Source organism: Camelina sativa, chromosome 10 (assembly GCF_030686135.1).
Source record: "Camelina sativa cultivar CO46 ecotype springtype chromosome 10, ASM3068613v1".
NCBI lineage: Eukaryota > Viridiplantae > Streptophyta > Magnoliopsida > Brassicales > Brassicaceae > Camelina > Camelina sativa.
The window spans coordinates 20,299,669-20,321,353 of NC_141889.1; the positions used below are offsets into that span (position 1 = coordinate 20,299,669).

Below are 21,685 nucleotides of genomic sequence, written 5' to 3' on the forward strand. Positions count from 1 at the left end.
TAACTAAATAACTTAGGTGTGAAGTTTGTATTCTTTTTCCCATAGCTGAGTTTTGTCCCACTGGGTTTTCTCGGTATGGTTTTTAATGAGGCAAATGGATCACTACGTCGAGTTATCTAGAAGTCATTACCAATGGGGAATAATGTACTAATACAAGTGACTTCTGTACTACTACAGCTCACCTAGACGCTTCGTTGTTTTTTTCTTTTACACGCCTTGTTGTTTTATTTTGAACTTCCTGTTGTTTGGAGTGTCGAACCCTAGGGTTGATTATAAAACCCAAAGCCACGCCTCCTTGTTTGGTAGCAAAGAAGTTGTATGAACAAGTATTGTCACACTTTTTCTCTCAATTTGAATTCTTGAATGCGTTCTTGATTTCTGGGTTTCTATACACTTTGTGATTCAGAAACTCTTCACTTTGTTCCAGTCCATACAACCACCCAAACATCTATCTCCATCGAACCATTGTTTTCATCATTCGATCTTCACACATCATCACTCAAAGTCATTCGTCCATCATCATCAACAAGATCACGTCGCCTATCACCTATCTTCAGCCTTTCATCGGAGTTCTATCCTAGGGAGATCGTATTAGTGTCAAAGCCGCTGGTCCGGATTGAAGAAGATTTATAGCATCAATCAATACACAACGTTGAAACACAAATTTCCAAGGAGTTCTAGTTCTAAGTTAATCAATTTACATGGATGCAAATGTTTACGATTTACATTTATATCTTTTACATTTATAGCATCAATTCACAACGCTGAAACACCAAACGTCACCACTCACCACGTTTTGCACTCTTTATATAGTATATTTCGTACATTCCTATTTTTTCAGTCTATTCCTCTGATGTTCTCTTCTGGTTAGCGAAACTCAATGACTACTCAAGAGGAAAAGAAAGCTGGTGAAGAAATTAGGAGCTTGGCAGCAAAGGAACATGTAGGCTTTTGCTTATTGTCTGTAAACTCATTCACTTTGAATGGTAACTAATGTAATGTCTCTTCCTCTGATCTTCTCTTCTGGTTAGCGAGAATTAATGGTTATTCAAGCCCGAAAAGAAGCTGATGAAGAGATTAAGAGATTGGTTAAATAGCATCAGGTAGGCTTTTGCTTATTGTCTGTAAAATCATTCACTTAAAGGGTAACTAATGTTCAAGTTCTGGTTTATTTCACTGAGAGAAAAAGCGGAGTTTCGTATGAAAAGGCTTGAGGTGATGAACACACTCCATGCTGTGCACGCATTGGAGATGGAAAAAAGGTCATGAGTGAAAAGCTGAAGCGCATAAGAGGCATTCCCGGTAATGAGGAAGAAACAGAAAAGTTAAATGAAAAACTGAAGGAGCTGACGGTAAAATACGGCTACGCTAACAAAGACCATCAAGATGCGTACAAGCGTATGTTCAAAGTAAGCAATTTTATGCCTCATGAACATTTTCACTGTTGATCTAGTGAGATATCTACTTCTCTTGCTACTAGATAATAGTTTAGTTCTGTTCTATTAACACATGTGTCTAATGTAATAACCTTCAATTGCTTGCATAGGAAAGAACGAGGGCGCTAGTTCCCCCAGGCAGAGCTAATAACGTGGAAGGGACCCATGCCGTGGGAGAAGCCAAGCATAGTTCGGAATGTTAAAAAGTTTTTTAAAATATATAACAAACTTTTTTTTGTTTTTAGAATAATTTCAGTGATGCCAGTTTTACATAAACATAAACATATAACTTTTCGGTTTCTAAATTATTTTTACCATGTAAATTGTAATAACCCTTAAACCTTTTATCTCCTAATCTCAGTAACTTCTGAACCAAACGACAGTTCTTTCAAAAATCGAGTATAAAATTCTTACGTATCCGATGGTCTTCAGAAAAAAGAAAAAAAACTTTTTTTCTGTTCAGAACCCGTGATCATAATATAAACATATCTTGTTAAGATCATAACACATGACACGAGCCTTTTTCCGAATAGTTAGAACCGTTCTGTTCGTAAAACCTAACAAGTTATGTTAACACGTTGGACTTCAGAATAACGTATGTAAAGAACTTTTCCCAATTATTCAGAACCCTTTCTACTAGTAAACATAATTCTGTTCATAATAAATAATATTTTTACAATGATATAAGAACACGTTCTAGCCATCAAAAATAACTGGTTCTGTTCATAACATTTATATAATTAGGCTACACTCACATTACAGACTTTTGCGATAATTATATAAATTTTGTTTGTGGAAATCTATAATATATTCTTTGAATACTAATTATTTTAGAATAAAACGGGCTCTGATTTCTGAAAATTGGGAGAAGGCTCGTAAAAAATGTTATGAACATAACGTGTTTGTTATATATATATATATTGGGTGAACGGGTTCAACAATGGGAAAAGGTTCTTCACATATGTTCTTCTGAAGTCCAATGTGTACGTACGACAAATACAGAATCCGTTCTTCTCGTAAAACATAAACATAGCAAATACAATATTTTTATTCAAATCTATACGCTTTATAAGATTTTATAACCGTTACTAGTATTCTACCCGTACTACGTACAGGAAAAAAAAAAGATTGTTAAAGTTTAAATTTTATTTCTACTTGAAAACTTAAACAAACATTAACCGAAAAAGAACTATACAAAACAAAAAAAATGTTAATACATAACCAAGAAAGTAAACTAATCTAATTAAATAATAGAATGCCATACTTACACATATAATTCCATCAATGATGCATTCTTGTGTTTTGCTCTCCTTCGTGTCTGATTTCCAGATTACATTTTTTTGATGACACATTTCCTAGGTAAAGTGTAAGTTTTCTTGTTGTCTAAATAATCTAATCACAGCCATACAAACAATTTTGAATTATTAATAACTGCTAATCATATGTTAGCTATAAACAATTTCTTCAAGCATACAAAAGCTATATGAAAGAAAAAAAAGAGATTTTAAATGCTAACATGAGAGAATCAGAGATAGAAGGAAAAAAAACCTTGATTATTTCATTATGACTCCTTTTGTCTCTCGACTTCGAGATAGGTAAACCCTACTTCTTCTGATCCAAGAAAACGTTTGCATGTTAGCAAGACTTGTTAAATAGAGGTCATAGAAGTAGAATATAGTGATATTTAGAAGAATCGAGAAATAGAAAAATAAAGAAATTGTATGAATTAGAAATTTACCATTTCATGCATACATTGGATTTTTAGATTTGTACTTGAGAATAAATTTTGTGTGTATGTGTGTGTGTGTGTGTGTGTTTTATTTTTTGTGGATCAATTGATATGCAACACACAAAAATAAATAATAGAACAGCTTGAGGTAGTGATCAAGAGATTACTCGTATATGGTGATCTCTTATGGCTAGAAAAAATGGTCTGAGACTCCCGTTAGTCCTATGGTGATGAAAAAACACTATTTAGACATCGATGATTGGTTCTCCGATTGTAAGATTATGCTTCACAGCCCGTGGTAAGTCAAAGAGCTCACAAACGTAAAGATTCCATATACATTTGCGTTGTATGATGCACCGGAGAAGAAGAGCGCCTTGGCATCATATGTTCTTGCCTGCCACAAACAATCACAAAGTGAACGGGTATATTATATACCGTATATATTGTGCATTTGTGTTCAATATGTGGATTTGTTTCTAAAATCTAATTAATTATGTCATCTCAAATTTTTTTCCACATAGCAATGACTTCAAATTGAGTAAAAACAGTACATGGCAAGGAAATGTCTATTGCAGACAATGAGGGAAGCTGAATGAATTAATCAATTATAATAGTACCTTCGAATTCCTATACACTGTCGAAAATGCAAGCCCCTTCCATGGAAAGCATATGTTCCATACTATTAACCACTTTTCTCCAATCCTCCACTTCCTTCCATTCACGAAGATTTTTTTGCCTTCAAATTAAAATCCTCAAATTAGATAGAAAATGATTGGAAAATCTTGAAAAATTGAATTAAAAATAAGATTTTAATTCCCACGAGATGAAAGAAAATGATATTCTAATTCACCTGGAAGCTAGCTTTTCCAGTCTCCCGTCGCTGTGCTCACAGTCCTATTACCCCAGTGATAGGTTACTTAGGAACTCGTTGCCAACATCCACGGTAATTAGAAGAGGCTGAAGACGTTTTCAAGTCGGAGACGGAGCCGATCGAGACATGCATATATCTCTGGAATTTTCTGGAAACATAAACAACATAACAGATTGTGAAAGATGAAATATATATAAAAAAAAAAACTTTGCTTTACTTGAGTAAATGAGTTTTGAGTTCATGGTGAGTTAAATTTATAGAGGAAGATGAAACAGTTTCTGCGATGTAGAGATCGTGGTGATTGTGGGATAGAAAATTTAGGGATTTTTATTAGAAAATTTGGTTACTGTTTAGTTTTTCTTTTCTCGCCACGATTTCGATTTCTTTTCAGAATTTTTTTTATGAAATTTAAATCAAAAATAAAATAAAATCTCATGTGACTTCGTTCATATGACTATGACTTGTGCTTTATAGGATAAAGGATGACTTTCTGATTGTCTCCTTCGTTTCCTCCTTAACCGCCTTATCATCATAATCCCCCAAAGCATATTCCGTTTATAGATTTGGATAACAATTGTAGATGCTAGTAATTTTTAAAAATTTATGGTATGCTTTGAGATATTTTTACATCAATGCGTGTTGAAGTTGCTATGCTTTACAAGGCGAACGGATCCTGAATAATGGGAAAACTAATTAATCTAAAATGAAATGTCTAATTCCTATTGGTTGTTTTAAATATTATGTGAACACCTTAAGCAAAAATGTTAATTAGTGATATGTCTAATTCCTATTGGTGGTTTAAAATCCCATGTGGACATCCTTAGGAGTTTAGCTTCTACTTTTATTTGGTATAGATTCGGTTTGATCAGGTTTTTTATTTGATCAAATTCAAACTTTAAAAAGTTTCAAAAAAAAATTATAATATTTAAAATTTTCAAAAGTTTAAATATTATAAATATCGAAACCTTTAAAAGATCTTAGCTTTTAAAAAGTTTTAAAATATTATAATTTAAAATATTATAAATCTTGGAACTTTTTAAAAGGTTGAGGTGCAGGTAAAAGCAAAGTGTGATTGTGGAATCAAGGCGATGAAGAGGCGGATATTCTAGAGGCTTGATTAATTGTGGTCTAGCTATTGTTAGGTTGCTAGAGTGAAGTAGATAGAACAATATAGGATGTTGGAATTGATTATTGACTTTGTTGGTTTATTGGATTATTCATTGTTGGATTCTTTAATGGTATAATGGTATTGTTTGTTATCCGCTGTTGTTGATTGATGCTAGGTTGTAAATGGGTATGGGACCACTAGAGATTATATTATATATTAAAAAAAAAGGTTGTTTCAGTAGAGAATTTGAAAATAAATTTTCATACGAAATGAAAAAAAAAGTAGAAAACTCACTATGACAATTTGTTAAACATTTAAACCGTATCTTTGAATTTTTACCTAATATACCCAAAATATTCAACCAAATAGAAAGATTATATACTAATGAAATGGTAGTGGAAGTTGTGCATAATTTTTGAGAAAATAAGTTACTCTCTCCGTTTTTAATTAGTTGTCGTTTTCGAAGTTAATTTTTGTTTCAAACTAGTGGTCGTTTTATGTTTTTAATACATGTTTAAAATTAAATTTTTCGATTTTATCCCTATTCTTTTAGCTTACGAATTAATGATATCAAATAAAACAACACATTAATTAGGGATAAAACATAAAAATTAAACATTTTCTTAATATGTGTGAAAAAACCTAAACAACAACTAAAAAGAAAAGAGAGAGTATGTATTATTCATAATAACGGTTTAAACTATAACAATATAAACTAAAATAAGTTACTAGTTTAAGTACTAGTTCAACAACAAACTGGTGGTAGAACATAGATTCATTGCATATTTCATCATCTCATTCTCTCTTTCGAGGGAGATTCTGAGGGAGAAAGTGATAAAACTCCACACGCAAGTCGTGATGGTCTCGAAATAGGATAGTTACCTACAAAATAATCATCCAGTCGAATCCAAAACATGCAAAGCACGACCAATAAAAAAAGAGTTTTAATATGTAAATATACCTCATGGCAGATCTCAGCAATGCTCTTTTTTTTCCTTCCTAAACATGTCCATAATATTCATAAATGATTTGTATATACGAACATCGTCCTGAAACTGTTTCTACGGATATATGTCATGTAAGAGAAGGTGGAACATAAAACATTAAAGGGAAACATACTTTCTAGTAAAGCTAGACTACAAAATAGTTATATTTAGTTTAGGTTCTTATAAAACTGATAGCAAAAACACTAAAATTCATCAGATATAAAACTAATATTTATGTATCTAAAGTGTGTATATGTACCTTAACCTTCTTGACAAAATCAAGAGCTTTCCAATACTCATCAGACATTATTGCTGTAGTTTGTTCACCGTCGAGTTTTATCCTGAGTTCCTTTGGCAAAAATGCATTGAAACCCGAAATCAGTTCCTTGTCTTCCTTAAAGAGTTCTTTCACCACTGATCTTACAATATACGAATCCATCCTACAATGAAAATACTTTCAGATTATTTTGTTCAGTTTTCCCAAAATACAAACATCTTCCGTGAAAAAAAAAATTGAAATTTCTTTAAGAGCAAAACCCGTTATATATTAACACTGAAAATATATACCTCCTAGCTGTGAAAGCTGTCATGATCTAAAGAAACCTTATATAGACGTCACGTTTGTTTTGTAGTTTTCTCTTCACAATCTTGAGATACTCCTGTGGGTTAGTTTTAGTTCGCCTCGATGCAACCATGGTTCACAGTTTGTCAATGCTTCATTATACCCATAAAAAGAGGAAACACATAAGATCATTGTAGGTGTTCCATTGTAGGTGTTCCAATTAGGATGGTGTATTCAACTTGACATTTTAAGTGATTTGTTTAAAATTTACAAATCCTATGTTATTCAATCATGGATTTTAAAAAGTCTATTAAAATCCACTGTTATTGAACTGATGATTTAAAAATCTACTTTAAAATCCACTGTTATTGAACTAATGATTTAAAAATCTACTTTAAAATCCACTGTTATTCAGAACAGTTTGTGGATTTGGATTTTAATAAGTTTTGGGGATTTTGGAGGATTTGAGGGGATTTGTTTAGTTAAAAATACAGAAATCTCTTATGGTTTTAGGTAAAATTTGAAAGAATTTTACCATAAATCATATCAAATTCCCTAAAATTTATCAAAATTCCAAATTTCCTCAATCCAATCAAATCCTCCAAAATCATGGTTTCAATACACCCTCTAAATATATTAAAATAATGGAATGCAATCAAAGTTGTAATAATCAAACTCGAAATCATCCGAATTATAAACAAGTGTTAAAACCTAGTAACGAGAGAACAATCAAATGAAATATTGCATTGGAATTTGAAGAAAACATAATAAAAACTGAAATAACATAATCCTAATATTATTTTAGATTTTGAAACAAGTGAGAGATGCTCAAAGAAAATTTTGAAAACTAATAATAATAATAACAGGATACAATAAAGAGAAGCATATTATACAATAATCAACACACAATTCATCTAGAGGGGAGAGATTCCTCACCTCACAAGAAACCCCAGAGAAGTGTTAGGCTTTACCAATAAATAATATGAAACTTATATATAAAACATATACAAAGAAGCAATCTTCATTTTAGGGTAAAATATTATGTTTTCATTCCTTTTTTAGTGTTCTTCATCTTTTTATTTGACCAGTGGAAGACATATGTTTCTCGGGAGATTTTCTGTTATCGCTTTATTAAATGTGAAAATAGACCAGACACAATTTGGAAAAAAAATTGCTCCATTGACACCCTATCTTAGGAGAAAACTAGATAGACACAATTTTGTGTCTAAATTACCAAAAGTCCAATTAAATTGAATTAGGAAATAAAAACTAAGTGATTAAATAAAAAATAAAAATATTCATTTAAAACCTCTCACCTAAAAAACCTCGACAATCTTTTTTTTTTTAAAAACCGATATCGGCTTTGTTTCTTCCGCCGACGAAGAAGAGCTTTTACAGTCCAGCGAGATTCTGAGGTCGTCAGTGTTGGCTTCATATTCCGACGGCAACGGTGTTGGGTCGTTTATTCCGACGGCGAATTAAGAACCCTAGTGGCTTCGGTGGTGGTTGATTTTCGGATTCGGCGCCGGTGTTCTTGAAGCCCTCGCCATTGTTATACCCTTTGAGGTGTAAAAGTTTTCCTTTTTGTTGTTTTTTGGCTTAATTTACAGGACAAAAACGACCTATCAAATCACGTCTTCCCTTCCCCTTAATTTGTTAAATTAGTTTGGTCAGAGTGATTTTGTACAACTGAAAATTGTAGATTTTCGGATTCGGTGGGTGGTTGATTTTGGAGAGTAGTTGGCTCTCGTTTTCCGCCGGCGAAATAAGAACCGTTTTCGGTTCCGGTGGCGTTCGATTTTGTCCGGCGGTAAGTGTTGTGTTTTTTCCTTTATAGAATCGATTACTCAGTTGATTGAAATTGTAGATTAACCTTGATTTTGTTTTGGGTCTTGTTATTCAATAGTTTTGGTTTCCACTTCAAGCTCGTTTTTTGAAGTCTGATTTGATTTTGTCGTGGAACCAATAGCTTTGGTCGGTGGTTCTTCATAAATCCGGTATGTTTTCAGTTCTCTCCCTCCTCCCCCTGTTTCATTCATCATAGTTGTTTATTCAAAACTTAGAGCGCCCATAGGAGGCGCCAATTCTTTCGGTTAATTCCGCTTTGAATTGTTTGGTTTTCTAGTAATCTTGAAATCAACAGTTCGAATAGTTTGCTTTTCGTCAAATCTATTTTCAAAAACATAACAGAGACATGATAGGCTAGGTCCAGTGAACATGATAAGTGTTTGTCTTCACTGTTTAATTTCTCAAATGTATTTTTGATGATTCAGATCTTCAGTTCCAAGCACAATTTAAAGGAAACCCAGTTTAGCATTCGTCCACCTTCTTTTAGGTTCATTTAGCATTTTATTTGGTATGCTGTTCTTTTCTGATTGTTTTCATCGGTAATATATAATAAGAACTCACATTGTGAATGATGCATTGTACTTTTTTTGGTCCCCTTTCGTTACTTCCTCTTATGTTTTAGCTTCTTTCATATTATATAAGTATTGTGTGTGTGTGTGTCTTTTTAAAACTGCCAACTTGTGAATGATTTAGTTTTATCCTAACTGTTTTTTTTGTATGTTTAGGAATGGCATCATTAAGCAATATCATAAAATATCCTCCTCTACTTTATGAAGAAGGGAAATTGCCTCTCCAACATAGGAGCATGAACCACAATTGTTTTGTGTCCAAAATTGGAATTTTGAGAGAAGGATTAGGGGTGGACGTGTGGGATAAACTCAAGGACTCATCTCTTGGAGTGTTTATAAAGTTTGATGAATTGGAATACACCTGGGCTGCGCAGAGAGTTCACTTTCTACTCACACAACAGCTGAGAATCAACAACATTCATGAGGTTTGGTCTTTGATCGATAATAGGCCAATTAAATTTTCTTTAAATGAGTTTGCAGAGATAACAAGGTTAAATTGTGATGCATTTGACCCTTTAGAGAACTTTGATGTTGATCACCATGATTTCTGGAAAGAAATGAAAATACCAACAACCCTTGATGGTCCTATGTGGAGTGAGTTGGTAAAGGTTATTGATTCTAGCAAAACATGGCATCTTGATAAGAGGATGATGGTTGGTAGGTTATGTTTGTTGTCAGTATGCGTACATGGAATTCATCATACATCTAGAATCCCGTTGGCGACCGCTAAGAGAGTTTTAGATCCAGTTGCTTTTGAAAAACATCCATGGGGTCGGGTTGCCTTTAGTAGTCTAGTGAATTCTGTGAAGATGGTTGACTATGACAGAGATTCATACACCATACACGGGTGTGTTCATGCTTTGTTAATTTGGTTATATGAGAGTGTTACTGGAATAGGAGAAAGTTATGGGTTTAGAAGGATAGAAACCACTGGTGTTCCACTTCTTGATTGGCGATCATCTCGAAAACGTATCAACTTCACAAACTTCATCCAAAACGAGAAGAAGTTGCATGGACAGGTTAGTAGTGGTGCTAGTTTGTTACTATCTTTTAAAAAAAAATACTTTTGACATCAACAAATAATTTGTGTGAATTTAAAGTTATTACCAGTGTTAATCACTTTATTCATGGCTTGTAGGTTCGTGTTAGGCATATGTTTCATGTTTCAGAGGAAAACATGTATCCTCTATGGTCTGACGCAGATGAGCATACATATCTACACCTAGACGAGCTACTTAAAGATCTCATTCATAACCGTTTGTCTCTAGATGCTTGGAGTTGTGTCAAAACAGTTGGTATAAGTTCAAAAAAGAAGAAAAGAAGTGTTGAAGCTGATAAGGTGAATGACAACAGAAGGTGCAATCCTAAGAAAAAAAGATTGACGGATAATGATCCTAAATGTGAACAAGTAGAAAATGTAACCAACATGGAGGTAAGGTATCGTTTTCCTTTACCGTAATTGATTAACATTTTTTGTCTTCTCTATTATGATATTAATGAACATGTTATTGTAGGATGGTAAGGATGACAAGTCAATTTCTTTGGATATTTGGAGGGCGATTGAGAAAATGAATGAGACTATTTCTAACTTGGGCAAAAATACTCAACAGTCGAATAGATGCTTTGGAGAGTAAATTTGAAACATTTGTTGAAAAAAAAAATGACGGTGTTCAAAGAGGAGATGGGTGAGAGGATTAAAGCATTGGAGAAAGAAAGAAAAGAGCCAAAAGACGCTGATGTACGGAATAATGCCACTTCACACACCATTAACGATGATGAGAGAACAAGTAAAACACCTGTAAGTTACATTTTCCTTTACTTCTCATGTTCTGTTGTTGTCTAAAACTTCTCATGTTCTGTTTTTAAAAAACTCGTCGTTTTATTTTTTTACTTCTCATGTTCTGTTTTTTTAAACTTCCCATGTTCTGTTTTTTTTAAACTTCTCATGTTCTGAATTTTTTAAACTTCTCATGTTCTGTTTTTTTTAAACTTCCCATGTTCTGTTTTTTTAAAACTTCTCATGTTCTGTTTTTTTTAAACTTCTCATGTTCTGTTTTTTTTTACTTCTCATGTTCTGTTTGTTAAAGCTTCTCATGTTCTGAATTTTTAAAACTTCTCATGTTCTGTTTTTTTTTAAACTTCCCATGTTCTGTTTTTTTTAAACTTCTCATGTTCTGTTTTTTTTAAACTTCTCATGTTCTGTTTGTTAAAGCTTATCATGTTTCGTTACTTCTCATGTTCTTTTTTTTTTTTGTTATAAACTTATACGCTTCTCATCTTAATATCAAACTTCTAATGTTATGTTTTTTTTTTCTTAAACATATCATTTCTCGATTTTCTTACCTCCTTCTTGGAATGTTCTGTTTGGTTGCAGTCATGGATTGTTGATATGAAGCACACATCACAAGATGAATTTCCAGTTCAAAGGGTGGTGAGGAAGGAATCTGTGAAGGTTGAGAAGAAGGAAACTTCCAAGAAAAAGAAGATTACTGGTCTTGCTTCTGATGATGTTGAGAATATTACTACCCAAGTTCAGAAAGCTAAATTGAAAATAGCTTCCAGTTCTGAAGATACATGGTCCAACAAGGAGGATCAGTTGGTACATAAAAAACTTGAGGTGACATTAAACCGCCTTGGAGAGGCTTTGACGAAGTTGGATGGACCTGGACCTTCGAAGACTTCTAGACGCGTGAATATCCTGAGGAGTCAGCTATGAACAAGAAGTGGTGGATTGATGTGGATAACTTATACGCTTGTCTTTTTGTCAATGGGAACCATTGGGTGGCTTTGGATATTGACTTGCGGGGTAAGAAGATTCACATCTATGATAGCATACCAACCATGGTGAGTGACGATCAAATGGCCACTGCATGTTTGCCTTTAAGACGAATGATTCCAGCGATATTAAGTGACATGATTCCTGAGACAAACCGTAAGAAGAGCAGAGCAATGTTGGAATTGAGAAGGGTGAAGAAAAATGTTCCTCGGAATGAAAATCCAGGTGATTGTGGTGTGTATGCTCTTAAGTACATTGAATGTTTAGCTCTTCGGAAAACATTTGATGGGTTTTGCGATGAGAACATGTTGGCTCTTCGGATTAAGCTTGCAGCGGAATTATACGACGAAGTCAGATAATTAGCCATACCAGCTAATATGACTGATTCACATCCTCGAGCTAAAGCTATTATCATCCCTTCCCTAGTTGATGAGTCCTTGTAGACTATTTTGTTTCATTGCCTTACGTTTTGTAATAACATTATAATTGTAGACTATTCTTCTTTTGCATGTGAATTTGAACGTGAATGATGATAATATAACTTGAAGACTATTTTTCTTATAATTCCCACGAGTAATGCATATACTCATTATAAAATTTTAAATTTGAACGTGAATGATGATAATATAACTTGAAGACTTGTAGACTATTTCTCTTATTTTTACCACGAGTAAAGCATATACTCATTTTAAATTTTAAATTGTTACTAACAAAAGAAGTGGAGAATATAAAAGAACTTTGAACTAAAAAGAGTTCTATGTCAATGAAAGCATCGTCATTTTCAACAAAAATATAAAGAGAACTTGGGAAGATAACAAAAACTAGGAAATTATAGAGTACATGTCTTGCGATTATGTCCTACTTGGTTGCAATTACCACATACCTTCGTTATCACATGTCCACGAACAGATTTATCAAGCTCCCTTGGCATGATGGCATTCTCGTAGGAAGTGTAAACGTAGTGTTTCCGATAATAAGGATGACTCATTCAAATGCGAGAAATGTTTCTGAATTCACCGGCCGCTATTGCATGTGCACAAGGGAGTTTCTCCAAGTCAAACCTGCGACATGTACACTTTTTATCTTTCAAATTGACAACATGCAGAGATGTTCCACTTGTTACTTGTACTTGGTGTGCATCGATATCTTGGACAGTAAGTAACTTAGCATAGTCCACACGGCCCTATAAAATAGTAGCGACATTATATTAGAAACTTAGTTGTATAACATACACACTTGCTAAGAAAGGATGAAAACGAACAGACCTAGAGAATTTTCTCTACACACTCGATCTCTTCTTCATTTGTGTCGCTGGCCATATCAAGATACTCTTCTCCAACCTGATCATTTTCATCTCTTCCTCGTTTCTTACCTTTGTGATTCAAATTAGTCTGTATTTACTTCTTCACTTCAACACAAAGTCGACCTGTAACCCTTTCCAATTTTCCCAGAAAAGTGTGCAACTGATGAGAATTATCGATAATAACTGGTGGTGTATCACTGGGTAAATCCTGCAATAACCTCTTCGAGATCTTGTAACTCAAGACAACATCAAATACCTTGTTGTCCAGCCTGTAATCCTCATATACCATTTCAATGCAATCATCAAATCTGCTTTGATCGTTACATTGTAGAATTCGTGAACCCCTTTCATTATCAACAACAAACAACCATTTGTTGTTGTCAAAGATCCAATTACCACAAACGAGAATCACCTGCTTCATATTCTCTTGGTTGTGTAACAATCACTCTAAAACGTGAAGGAAGAGATGAAAAAAAAACCACCTTAAAAGGAAAGAAAGCATGATTAAATCCACATTGGAGAGGAGGAAGAAGGAATTTATGGAAAAATAAGATGAACCCAAAAGAGAAAAAAAATTTCAGTCGATATAGGGGAGGGGAGGCACGATACAAAAGAGAAAAAATAAGGTAAACCCTAGATTCTCGTCATATATGGCAACTGGTACAAAAGTCTGTCGCTTAACTTTAAAAAAAATCTATCACAAAAGGCACTAATAAATCTGTCATTACCCTGAAAAAAATCTGCTGTCACTATATCAACATAAAACAAATATGTTATCATTGTATTCATATATAATAAATCTGTTATCAAGCAGCAGATTTTTTAGTAGGAAAAAAAAACTATCATAACATAAGAAAATCTGCCATAACGTATATTGTGCATGTGGGTCAATATAGCAATTTTAAAAAGACTTTCGAAAATCTTTTATCAAACAACAGATTTTTCCTTCAATCCAAAAATTAGTCATAACTTACAAAAAATCTGTCACCACTAGATGTCAAACTAGCAATTAATTTTACGTTTATAAATCTGTCGCAATGTGACAGATTTTTTAAGTGAAAAATAAAACTGTTACAACAATCATAAAAAATCTGCCACAAAATTCCTAGAAATTTGACTAAAACAATGAGTCTGTCGCGTTAAGAAAATCTGCTATTCACAAAAAAACTGTCGTTACACACTTCAAATAAATATGCCATAGAAAACAAATCTGCCCTCAAACTCTGCAAATTAATCTGCCATCTAAAATAAGTCTGCCAAAAAAAAACTACCATCGACAATAAATCTGCCACTTACAAATTAATCTGCCATTACTTGTATGGCAGACTTTTATAAAAAAAAAAAAAAAAAAAAAAACGAAATTGCAGGAATTTTTAACCAAGGGTAATATTGACTTTTTTCCTAACAAAGCAAAAAAGGGTATTTTCGGTATGAAACTAACTCAACTGACCCTCAAATTTTAGGAGCTAATCTAGCAATTAACTGCTCAATTTGGGTCAAACTAGTAATTTTCCCTTATTAAATTTATGATTTTGAGCCATGGTTGCAATTGTTGTGATAATTTTAAATTAATATGTAATTGATTTTTACAGTAGTCAATGTCAAAAAGTAGGAGGAAAAAAATTCTTTATTGAGATTTATTCAAGCTTTGATTAATATTACCTTCTAAAAGCAATCCATATGTATCCTAAATTGAAGTATATAATATTAATTTTATTTTAATATAGTAATGTATTAAGTACCTTTTTTACTAAATAGATTTTATATTAAGTTTTTTTCTTTTAATATATATGAGATGTTGATTTGATGGGATATACTTTAATTTGATAATGAATTTGGTAACAAATTTTAATAAATTTGACTTACATATATTTAAAATTTGAAAAAGTAATTTGATTTAAAAGTGGGATGTAATATGGTTATTTATATGGTGTTTATCTCACAATTAAATAGAAAAGAAAACATTGAATTTAGTTGACCATATTTAAGACTGACTAAACAACAAATTTAAGAATAAAATTAGAAAAGTGGTAATGAGTTGGCACTCTAGATTGAGAGAGTTCATTTTGATTTTGAATATACTAGGTTAGACCTGCGCTACGCCGCGAGATACTTTTCTAACTATTTTTAGATACATTTAATTATTGAAAGTATGATTTTCTTTTTTTGGAATTGGATAAATTGTAAAACCTATAGTTTATACAATGAGAAGATAGAAAAATGCACTAATAAATCAAAATAGAAAAAATCTCAAAATCAAATCAAGGATGCCTTATAAATGTTTACATTTAAATCAGGTAAAATTAATTATATAAATAGCCTAACTAACCCTTATTTGAATATATTAGTGTAGTTTGAATTTTTGGTGTAATTTTTGTAATTTTTACAAATTTAATCATATAATGTTATAAAGTGTTTTCATATCGATCTTATTTTTGAGTAACTTCAAACCACTGTGTTGGGAAAGATCAGTACCTGTTAGTTTTTAGTACCATCATATTTGGATCATTTTTTAATTGCTTCAATCATCTAGGGTGTATATATATTTGATCATATCATCACGTGCGGGTTTGATTTTCATTATTCTTTTTATATTATATTAGGTTAGACCCGCGCGATGCCGCGAGATGTTATTCTATCCATTTTTAAATGTATTTGATGTTAAAAAAATATGTTTTTTTCCTATAATTTGTTGTGGGAGATATATTGGTCTAGTTTAATTTTGAGATGTTTTTTATAGTTTAAAATTTAATCATCTATAATTGTATATAGTTTTGTTTGGTTGTAAACTCGTCAAATCATGTTCACAATAATCAATATTGCCTTTGAAAATTTGTTACCGTAATAAGCCTCTTTTCATTTATTTTTTTTTTTGGTTTTAAGTGGATTTGTCCATTTAAACACATTTTTGTGGACGGTAATAATTTGTTCTAGCGATGTTAAGAAGGGCTTAAAGTTACAGGGTTGGCCCGGCTCGTTTAAATATCTTGGACCCGTAACCCTGTATTTTTGTTATTAATATTTCGAGCTCGTCTAGGGTCGAGTTGTGCAGAAGTTCGAGCTGGCCCTGTTTTATTCTTCTTCAATCTTCTATTTGAAAACGACGACGTTTTAGTCTAGGTTTTTTTTTTAAGCAATTTTTTTTTCTTCCTCCCAACTCCCAAGCACCATTGACAGACCTCTCAAAATCAATTCACTCACACGATCTTCGTAGAAATCAATTCGCTCTAATTGAGGTGATGGAGGAACTAGGGATTGAAAGATGAATGAATCCAAAGAAGAGATTGGGGAACGAATAAGGAATTTTCCTGAGATCTAAGGGCTTATTAGATTCAACTTTAAGAAGTCCAAAACAGAGAAGATAATCGCATAGCAGAGACACAGTCCAAGGCTCTGGCTTCGATTCCACGACCACTACAAAGTTTATCACTCAACTCGTCAATAATTAAATAAAACGCTTAGGAAGAGAAAACAAAATAATAATTGCAGGGTCAGGGCTGGACCGAGTTTAGGCTCGTTAGTGTTAGTTTTGTAGGACCCAAATTCAAAATTGGTTTTTGGAGGGCCGAGCTTGTACACGGCCGGGCCGGGCTGGGTTTATAAACCCTTTTTAACATCCCTAATTGTTCTATTACATCCCCAGATTTCCTATATTACACGCCACCAAAAGGGACAAGACCGTACTAATTTTTTCTTTTCTAATCTTGATCGTCAAATGTGTTCTTTAAATATTTTAAGAGAACTACATTTGGGAAAACCAACGAAGGCTAAGAAATACATATTTATCTAAATAAAAACCTAAAGGTGGGGTAAATGGTTCAGCCGCATTGGTTTAGCTCCTTTCTTAAAATCCTTGATATCTACCGAAAGCAAAACTATGTCAGAGTGCACATTCTTACATAAAACATGTCCTCCACAAGTGAGAGGGAAGTTATCTTCAATTATATTTAGATAGGTCCACGCTTAGTTGAACTAATCAAATAAATAAACAAATTAAAATCCTCGGAGCTAAGGTTAGTATATTGATGAATAGAAGCACATGCTACTAGAGAAGTAGGCGACTTCTCTCCTAGGCCCAGTTTCCAATACAACTAAAAGCAGTAACAACTTTTTGAAAAACCGGATTTCACCCACTTTAAAATACTACAAACGGTAATAACTAACGGTCCGTCAACCCCTCTGAACATTGACCGGTGGTCACACAAGCTCCGGTGCTCCTTCCGGCCCGGAAACAGACTGATCCAACGCATCTCGGCTGTGGAGACTCAACAACTAAACAAGTCGCACCACATAATGACTGGTATGTGTTTCTCTATCTCCTCCCACAACCGCCTTATTCCCTACTAAACTTTGTTCTGCAATACCTCTTAACCTTTTGTAACCCTATAAACCCTGATTAAAACCCTGGTGGCACCGAGATCTTCTTAGACCCATCCTCATCAACCGTTACACCATGGAAAAACGAATCTCATACTAACTCAAAGGGAAAGGAATAGAAACGGAAGCCCCACCACCCCTTCGCAGAAGAATCCGAGCTCCCGAAATGGATACCTTAGCCCTTATTGAAGAAAACTCACTTACCCTTATGGGACGTCTTACTAACCCTTCGGCACAAAGACTTTGGTCCCTTTTCCCTTTCCTTGTTAGCCGATGGGATCTCAAAGGCAAAGCGGTTGGACCAGAACTGGGACGAGGCTGTTTTCAGTTCAGATTTGATTTCGAGGAAGATATACAAAAGGTGATGGATAATAGACCTTACCACTATGATTAGTGGATGGTGATCCTCCAACGTTGGGAACCAGTAATCTCTGCTGCATTTCCATCGGAGATCCCCTTCTGGATAGAGGTACAGGGGCTCCCTAAGCATTACTAGTAGCCACAAATGCTCCAAACCATTGGTGAAGAACTTGGAGAACTGGAAACCATGGAGATAACAGATGTCTCTGCAAGGATAAGAGTCAAAATTGATGGCCTCAAACCCATTACAAAAGAGACCATTGTAGGCTTCCCTAATGGCAGTGAAGCCCTTATTACACTAGAATACAAAAAACTAAAGAATCACTACCTCCACTGCTGTAAACTTACCCACGAGACAAGATTTTGCCCTGACTTACAAGCAAAAGGAGACGAACTACCTGCACCAGAAAAAACACAAGTATCAAACACGAGAGAAGTGTCAAGAAATTACTACACCCCCCAAGATAACTTTAGGGCCCCCACACCCTCAATGCAACTCACTGAACACAGAAGAGATCACCAGGAAGCTTATAGACCACAGAATGAGAAATCTAGTCAAGAAGCAAGCCAAAGATCATACACATCGGGGGGCAGAAACTCAGACTTCCCTAGAAGCAGCCATATCAGGCAAACTCACCGCACACATCCTTACCATGGTCGTGCATCGTCCCACGAGGTACACTCCCCTAAGCGGTACCACAGAGACAACTTACCTTCTCAGCGCCCAAGGATGCAACGGAGAGAAAAAGCACCCACAAACTTCTCACATCTTACAGAAGCCTCTGACTCCTCTAGGCCAAGACGACCCCCTCTAGAGAGACTGGAGACAAATCTTGAGGTCCCTAGTCCTCCTTTTATCCCTCCTGTCATTGATACACGCCATCAGTACAATATCTAGCAGTTAATGATCCCACGGAAAGTGCAGCTAGACAACAAAGGGTTATCCAAGGAGAAGCAAAAGGTCTAATGGCTACGACTGCAGAAAACATAATACAAATTACCATTTCAGCCTCCCAGGTGGACATGAACCAAAACTCACCTTTGGTGAATACCCCCCGATCCCAAAGAACAGAACTTACCACCACAAACTTATGTGCTTTGGAGGAAACTGTCAAACCTACAAAAAGAGGAAGAGGGCGACCTGCCCAAGTGAAACCCCAATCTAAACCACCTCTAAAACTGTTAGGAGCAAAGAGCCAGAAAAGAAACCTTACTAATGGGTCCCCAAAAAAGTCTAGCCATAACAAAGGCAATATCCAAAAAGGAACTCATCTTGCTGGACCAAGCCATAACAATCCTACAAAAGAGAAACCACAATCACAAGCTAAACCAGCAAACACCAACCAACCAAAAGGTATAATTATACCTGCGATGACAAGGAAAAAGGTGGATTTTCAGAATCCACCAAATCCTCTTCCTTAAAGATTCTGAGCTGGAACTGTTGTGGGTTGGGGAATCCCACAACAGTCTGGCGACCTCATGAGTTATCTTCGGGTACCTCACCAGATATCTTATTCCTCATGGAGACTAAAAATGGTGATGATATGGTGATGAAGACCTTGGACTGGATGGCTTACCCGCACCACCTGTTGATCTCACCACATAGCCCTGGAGGGGGTGGACTTGCTTTATTTTGGAAACAACATGTGGAGATCACCATACTAGTCTCCTGCAACAATTATATAGACACAAGTATCACATCAGAGGGGAAAACCTTTTTCTCAACCTTTGTCTATGGTGAACCAGAGAGAGCTAAAAGAAAACTTATCTGGGATCAGCTCACAACCATTGGACTTACTCGTGTAGAGCCCTGGTTCTTGGCTGGATATTTTAACGACATCATAGATGCCTATGCGAAACAAGGTGGACCACCACGACAAGAAGGATCGTTTGGAGACATTTGTACCTTCATGTCAACTTGTGACGTATATGACCTTCGACACATTGGAAACTTCCTCTCCTAGAGGGGGAAAAGAAATGAACACTTAGTTTTTTGTCGTTTAGACAGAGCTATGTCGAATGGTGCATGGGCAGAAGCTTACCCATCAAGCCGGAACGAGTATCTGAGGTTCGAAGGATCTGACCACGTCCCATTCTCATAAACTTTGATCTCTCGCAAAAAAATAAGCGTGGTATCTTTAGATATGATAGAAGATTGAAAGAAAATGAGGAGGTTAAAAAATTGATACACGAAGCCTGGACTACTGATGATGTAGAAGGAGTAGAGGAAAAGCTTACCAGATGCAGACGTGCAATAATCCTATGGTCAAAAGAAAAGCATTAGAATAGTCAACAGGAAATCGAATCATACAGATCAAAGATTGAGGCTGCCATGACCAACCCTGAGGCAAATCTGGAACTTATCTCCACCCTAAATCAGGGTCTTCTATGCGCATACAAAGCAGAAGAAGAGTTTTGGAAGCAACAGAGTAGACAAATGTGGCTTGCATTGGGAGATAAGAATTCTGGATATTTTCATGCTATCACTAGGGGCCGCAAAACAATAAAATTGTTTTCAGTGATTGAAGATGAAAATGGTTACTCGGTATACAAAGAAGATCAAATAAGTAAGGTTATTACCGAGTACTTCTCAAAGCTTTTCTCATCATCTGAAGGGGAGAGGGATACTGCGATTAATGATGCTATAGAACCTTGTATCACGCTGGAAATGAATCAGAAGCTCACCGCCATACCGTCCCGAGAGGAAATCAAAACCGCAAGCTTCTCAATCCATGTAGACAAAGCTCCTGGACCTGATGGATTCTCGGCTAGCTTCTTCCAGTCAAACTGGGGAACAGTTGGACCATACATCACCATAGAAGTTCAGAACTTCTTCTTATCAGGAAGGCTACCAAACAACTCAAATCAAACGCATGTAAGACTCATACCTAAAATCCAAAGCCCGCAGAAGATGGCAGATTATAGACCAATAGCACTTTGCTCAGTATTCTACAAGATCATTTCCAAAGTTCTGACAAAACGCCTTCAGCCATACCTGCAAACCATCATTTCAGAGAATAAATCGACGTTTGTCCCAAATAGAGCGATCATAGAAAATGTTCTAATTACTCATGAGGTCCTACATTACCTTAAGAACTCGGGAGCTAAGAAACAATGCTATATGGCAGTCAAAATCGATATGAGTAAAGCGTATGACCGCATTGAATGGGACTTTATAAGAGTAGTAATGTCAAATAGCCCTGGGCATAATAACCGAATCCGAAACCCGAACCCGAACCCAACCCGAAGTAAGCAGTTCGGTTCGGGTTCAGATATGGTAAAATACCCGATCGGATTTGATATTTCATGAGATCGGATACCCGATCGGGTTCGGGTAATACCCGATACCCGAACCAGATCCGAAGATACCCGAACATAATGTAAAACCCATTAACCCCCTAATCCCTAATTCCCTTTTCATTTCTTTGTGTTTGTCGATTTTAGAACTTGTTATAGCCTGTTCGACTACCAAGCTTCAAAATCGAGGTTACTTTTTTGCTTTTACCCAATAAAATCAGATATTAATCTCATTTGTTCAAACTGGAAACCTTAAATCGAATAGCATCCCCCCCTTCATCTGCGACTTCATGAAGGAAATCACAGGTTTGTTCTTTGATCTGAAACTCATCTTCCTTCGATTTTTTTGATCGTTTGGAGTCCAATACTGCTTTGATGTTGTATGTTTCATCTTGTTTAGAGTCTGATACTGCTTTAGTGTGAATCCGATACTGCTTTTAGACTTAGTGTGAATCTACAAACT

General features: G+C 35.0%; 3 protein-coding genes, 1 long non-coding RNA gene and 1 pseudogene across 8 annotated transcripts; 3 read left to right on the forward strand and 2 right to left on the reverse strand.

The window, feature by feature from the left end:
* Window positions 1-2,610: 2,610 nt before the first annotated feature.
* On the reverse strand, window positions 2,611-4,414 carry LOC104719266 (uncharacterized). 5 transcript variants are annotated; one of them, XR_015568275.1, is made up of 6 exons: window positions 4,016-4,388; window positions 3,783-3,901; window positions 3,503-3,559; window positions 3,333-3,387; window positions 2,985-3,047; window positions 2,611-2,828 (listed from the first exon to the last, which is right to left on the reverse strand). It is a non-coding gene; the product is annotated as an uncharacterized LOC104719266 (long non-coding RNA). The 5 variants fall into 5 exon arrangements; XR_015568273.1 differs by having other exon boundaries at window positions 3,482-3,559; window positions 4,016-4,153; XR_015568274.1 differs by lacking the exon at window positions 2,611-2,828 and having other exon boundaries at window positions 2,840-3,047; window positions 4,016-4,414.
* A 1,520-nt stretch (window positions 4,415-5,934) lies between these two features.
* On the reverse strand, window positions 5,935-6,825 carry LOC104720476 (paired amphipathic helix protein Sin3-like 4; annotated as a pseudogene).
* Window positions 6,826-9,267: 2,442 nt separating this feature from the next.
* LOC109126870 (uncharacterized) lies at window positions 9,268-10,743 on the forward strand. The gene is made up of 3 exons (XM_019230758.2): window positions 9,268-10,128; window positions 10,248-10,541; window positions 10,624-10,743. Exons 1-3 carry the CDS (start codon window positions 9,268-9,270, stop codon window positions 10,741-10,743), a joined length of 1,275 nt encoding a protein of 424 aa, XP_019086303.2.
* A 26-nt stretch (window positions 10,744-10,769) lies between these two features.
* On the forward strand, window positions 10,770-11,825 carry LOC104720477 (uncharacterized). The gene is made up of 2 exons (XM_087468665.1): window positions 10,770-10,907; window positions 11,484-11,825. Exons 1-2 carry the CDS (start codon window positions 10,770-10,772, stop codon window positions 11,823-11,825), a joined length of 480 nt encoding a protein of 159 aa, XP_087324791.1.
* A 7,123-nt stretch (window positions 11,826-18,948) lies between these two features.
* Window positions 18,949-19,889, forward strand: LOC147936288 (uncharacterized). Its single transcript, XM_087468666.1, has 2 exons — window positions 18,949-19,279; window positions 19,393-19,889. Exons 1-2 carry the CDS (start codon window positions 18,949-18,951, stop codon window positions 19,887-19,889), a joined length of 828 nt encoding a protein of 275 aa, XP_087324792.1.
* Window positions 19,890-21,685: the final 1,796 nt, after the last annotated feature.

What these genes read in the sequence shown, in the direction of transcription:
- LOC147936288 (XM_087468666.1), top strand. Translation starts at nt 18,949, where the DNA reads ATGAACCAAAACTCACCTTTGGTGAATACCCCCCGATCCCAAAGAACA. An exon ending in AAACACCAACCAACCAAAAG is followed by an intron (nt 19,280 to 19,392) that starts GTATAATTATAC and finishes ATCCCACAACAG; the next exon opens with TCTGGCGACCTCATGAGTTA.
- LOC109126870 (XM_019230758.2), top strand. Translation starts at nt 9,268, where the DNA reads ATGGCATCATTAAGCAATATCATAAAATATCCTCCTCTACTTTATGAA. An exon ending in AGAAGAAGTTGCATGGACAG is followed by an intron (nt 10,129 to 10,247) that starts GTTAGTAGTGGT and finishes CATGGCTTGTAG; the next exon opens with GTTCGTGTTAGGCATATGTT. An exon ending in AAAATGTAACCAACATGGAG is followed by an intron (nt 10,542 to 10,623) that starts GTAAGGTATCGT and finishes ATGTTATTGTAG; the next exon opens with GATGGTAAGGATGACAAGTC.
- LOC104720477 (XM_087468665.1), top strand. Translation starts at nt 10,770, where the DNA reads ATGACGGTGTTCAAAGAGGAGATGGGTGAGAGGATTAAAGCATTGGAG. An exon ending in AGAGAACAAGTAAAACACCT is followed by an intron (nt 10,908 to 11,483) that starts GTAAGTTACATT and finishes GTTTGGTTGCAG; the next exon opens with TCATGGATTGTTGATATGAA.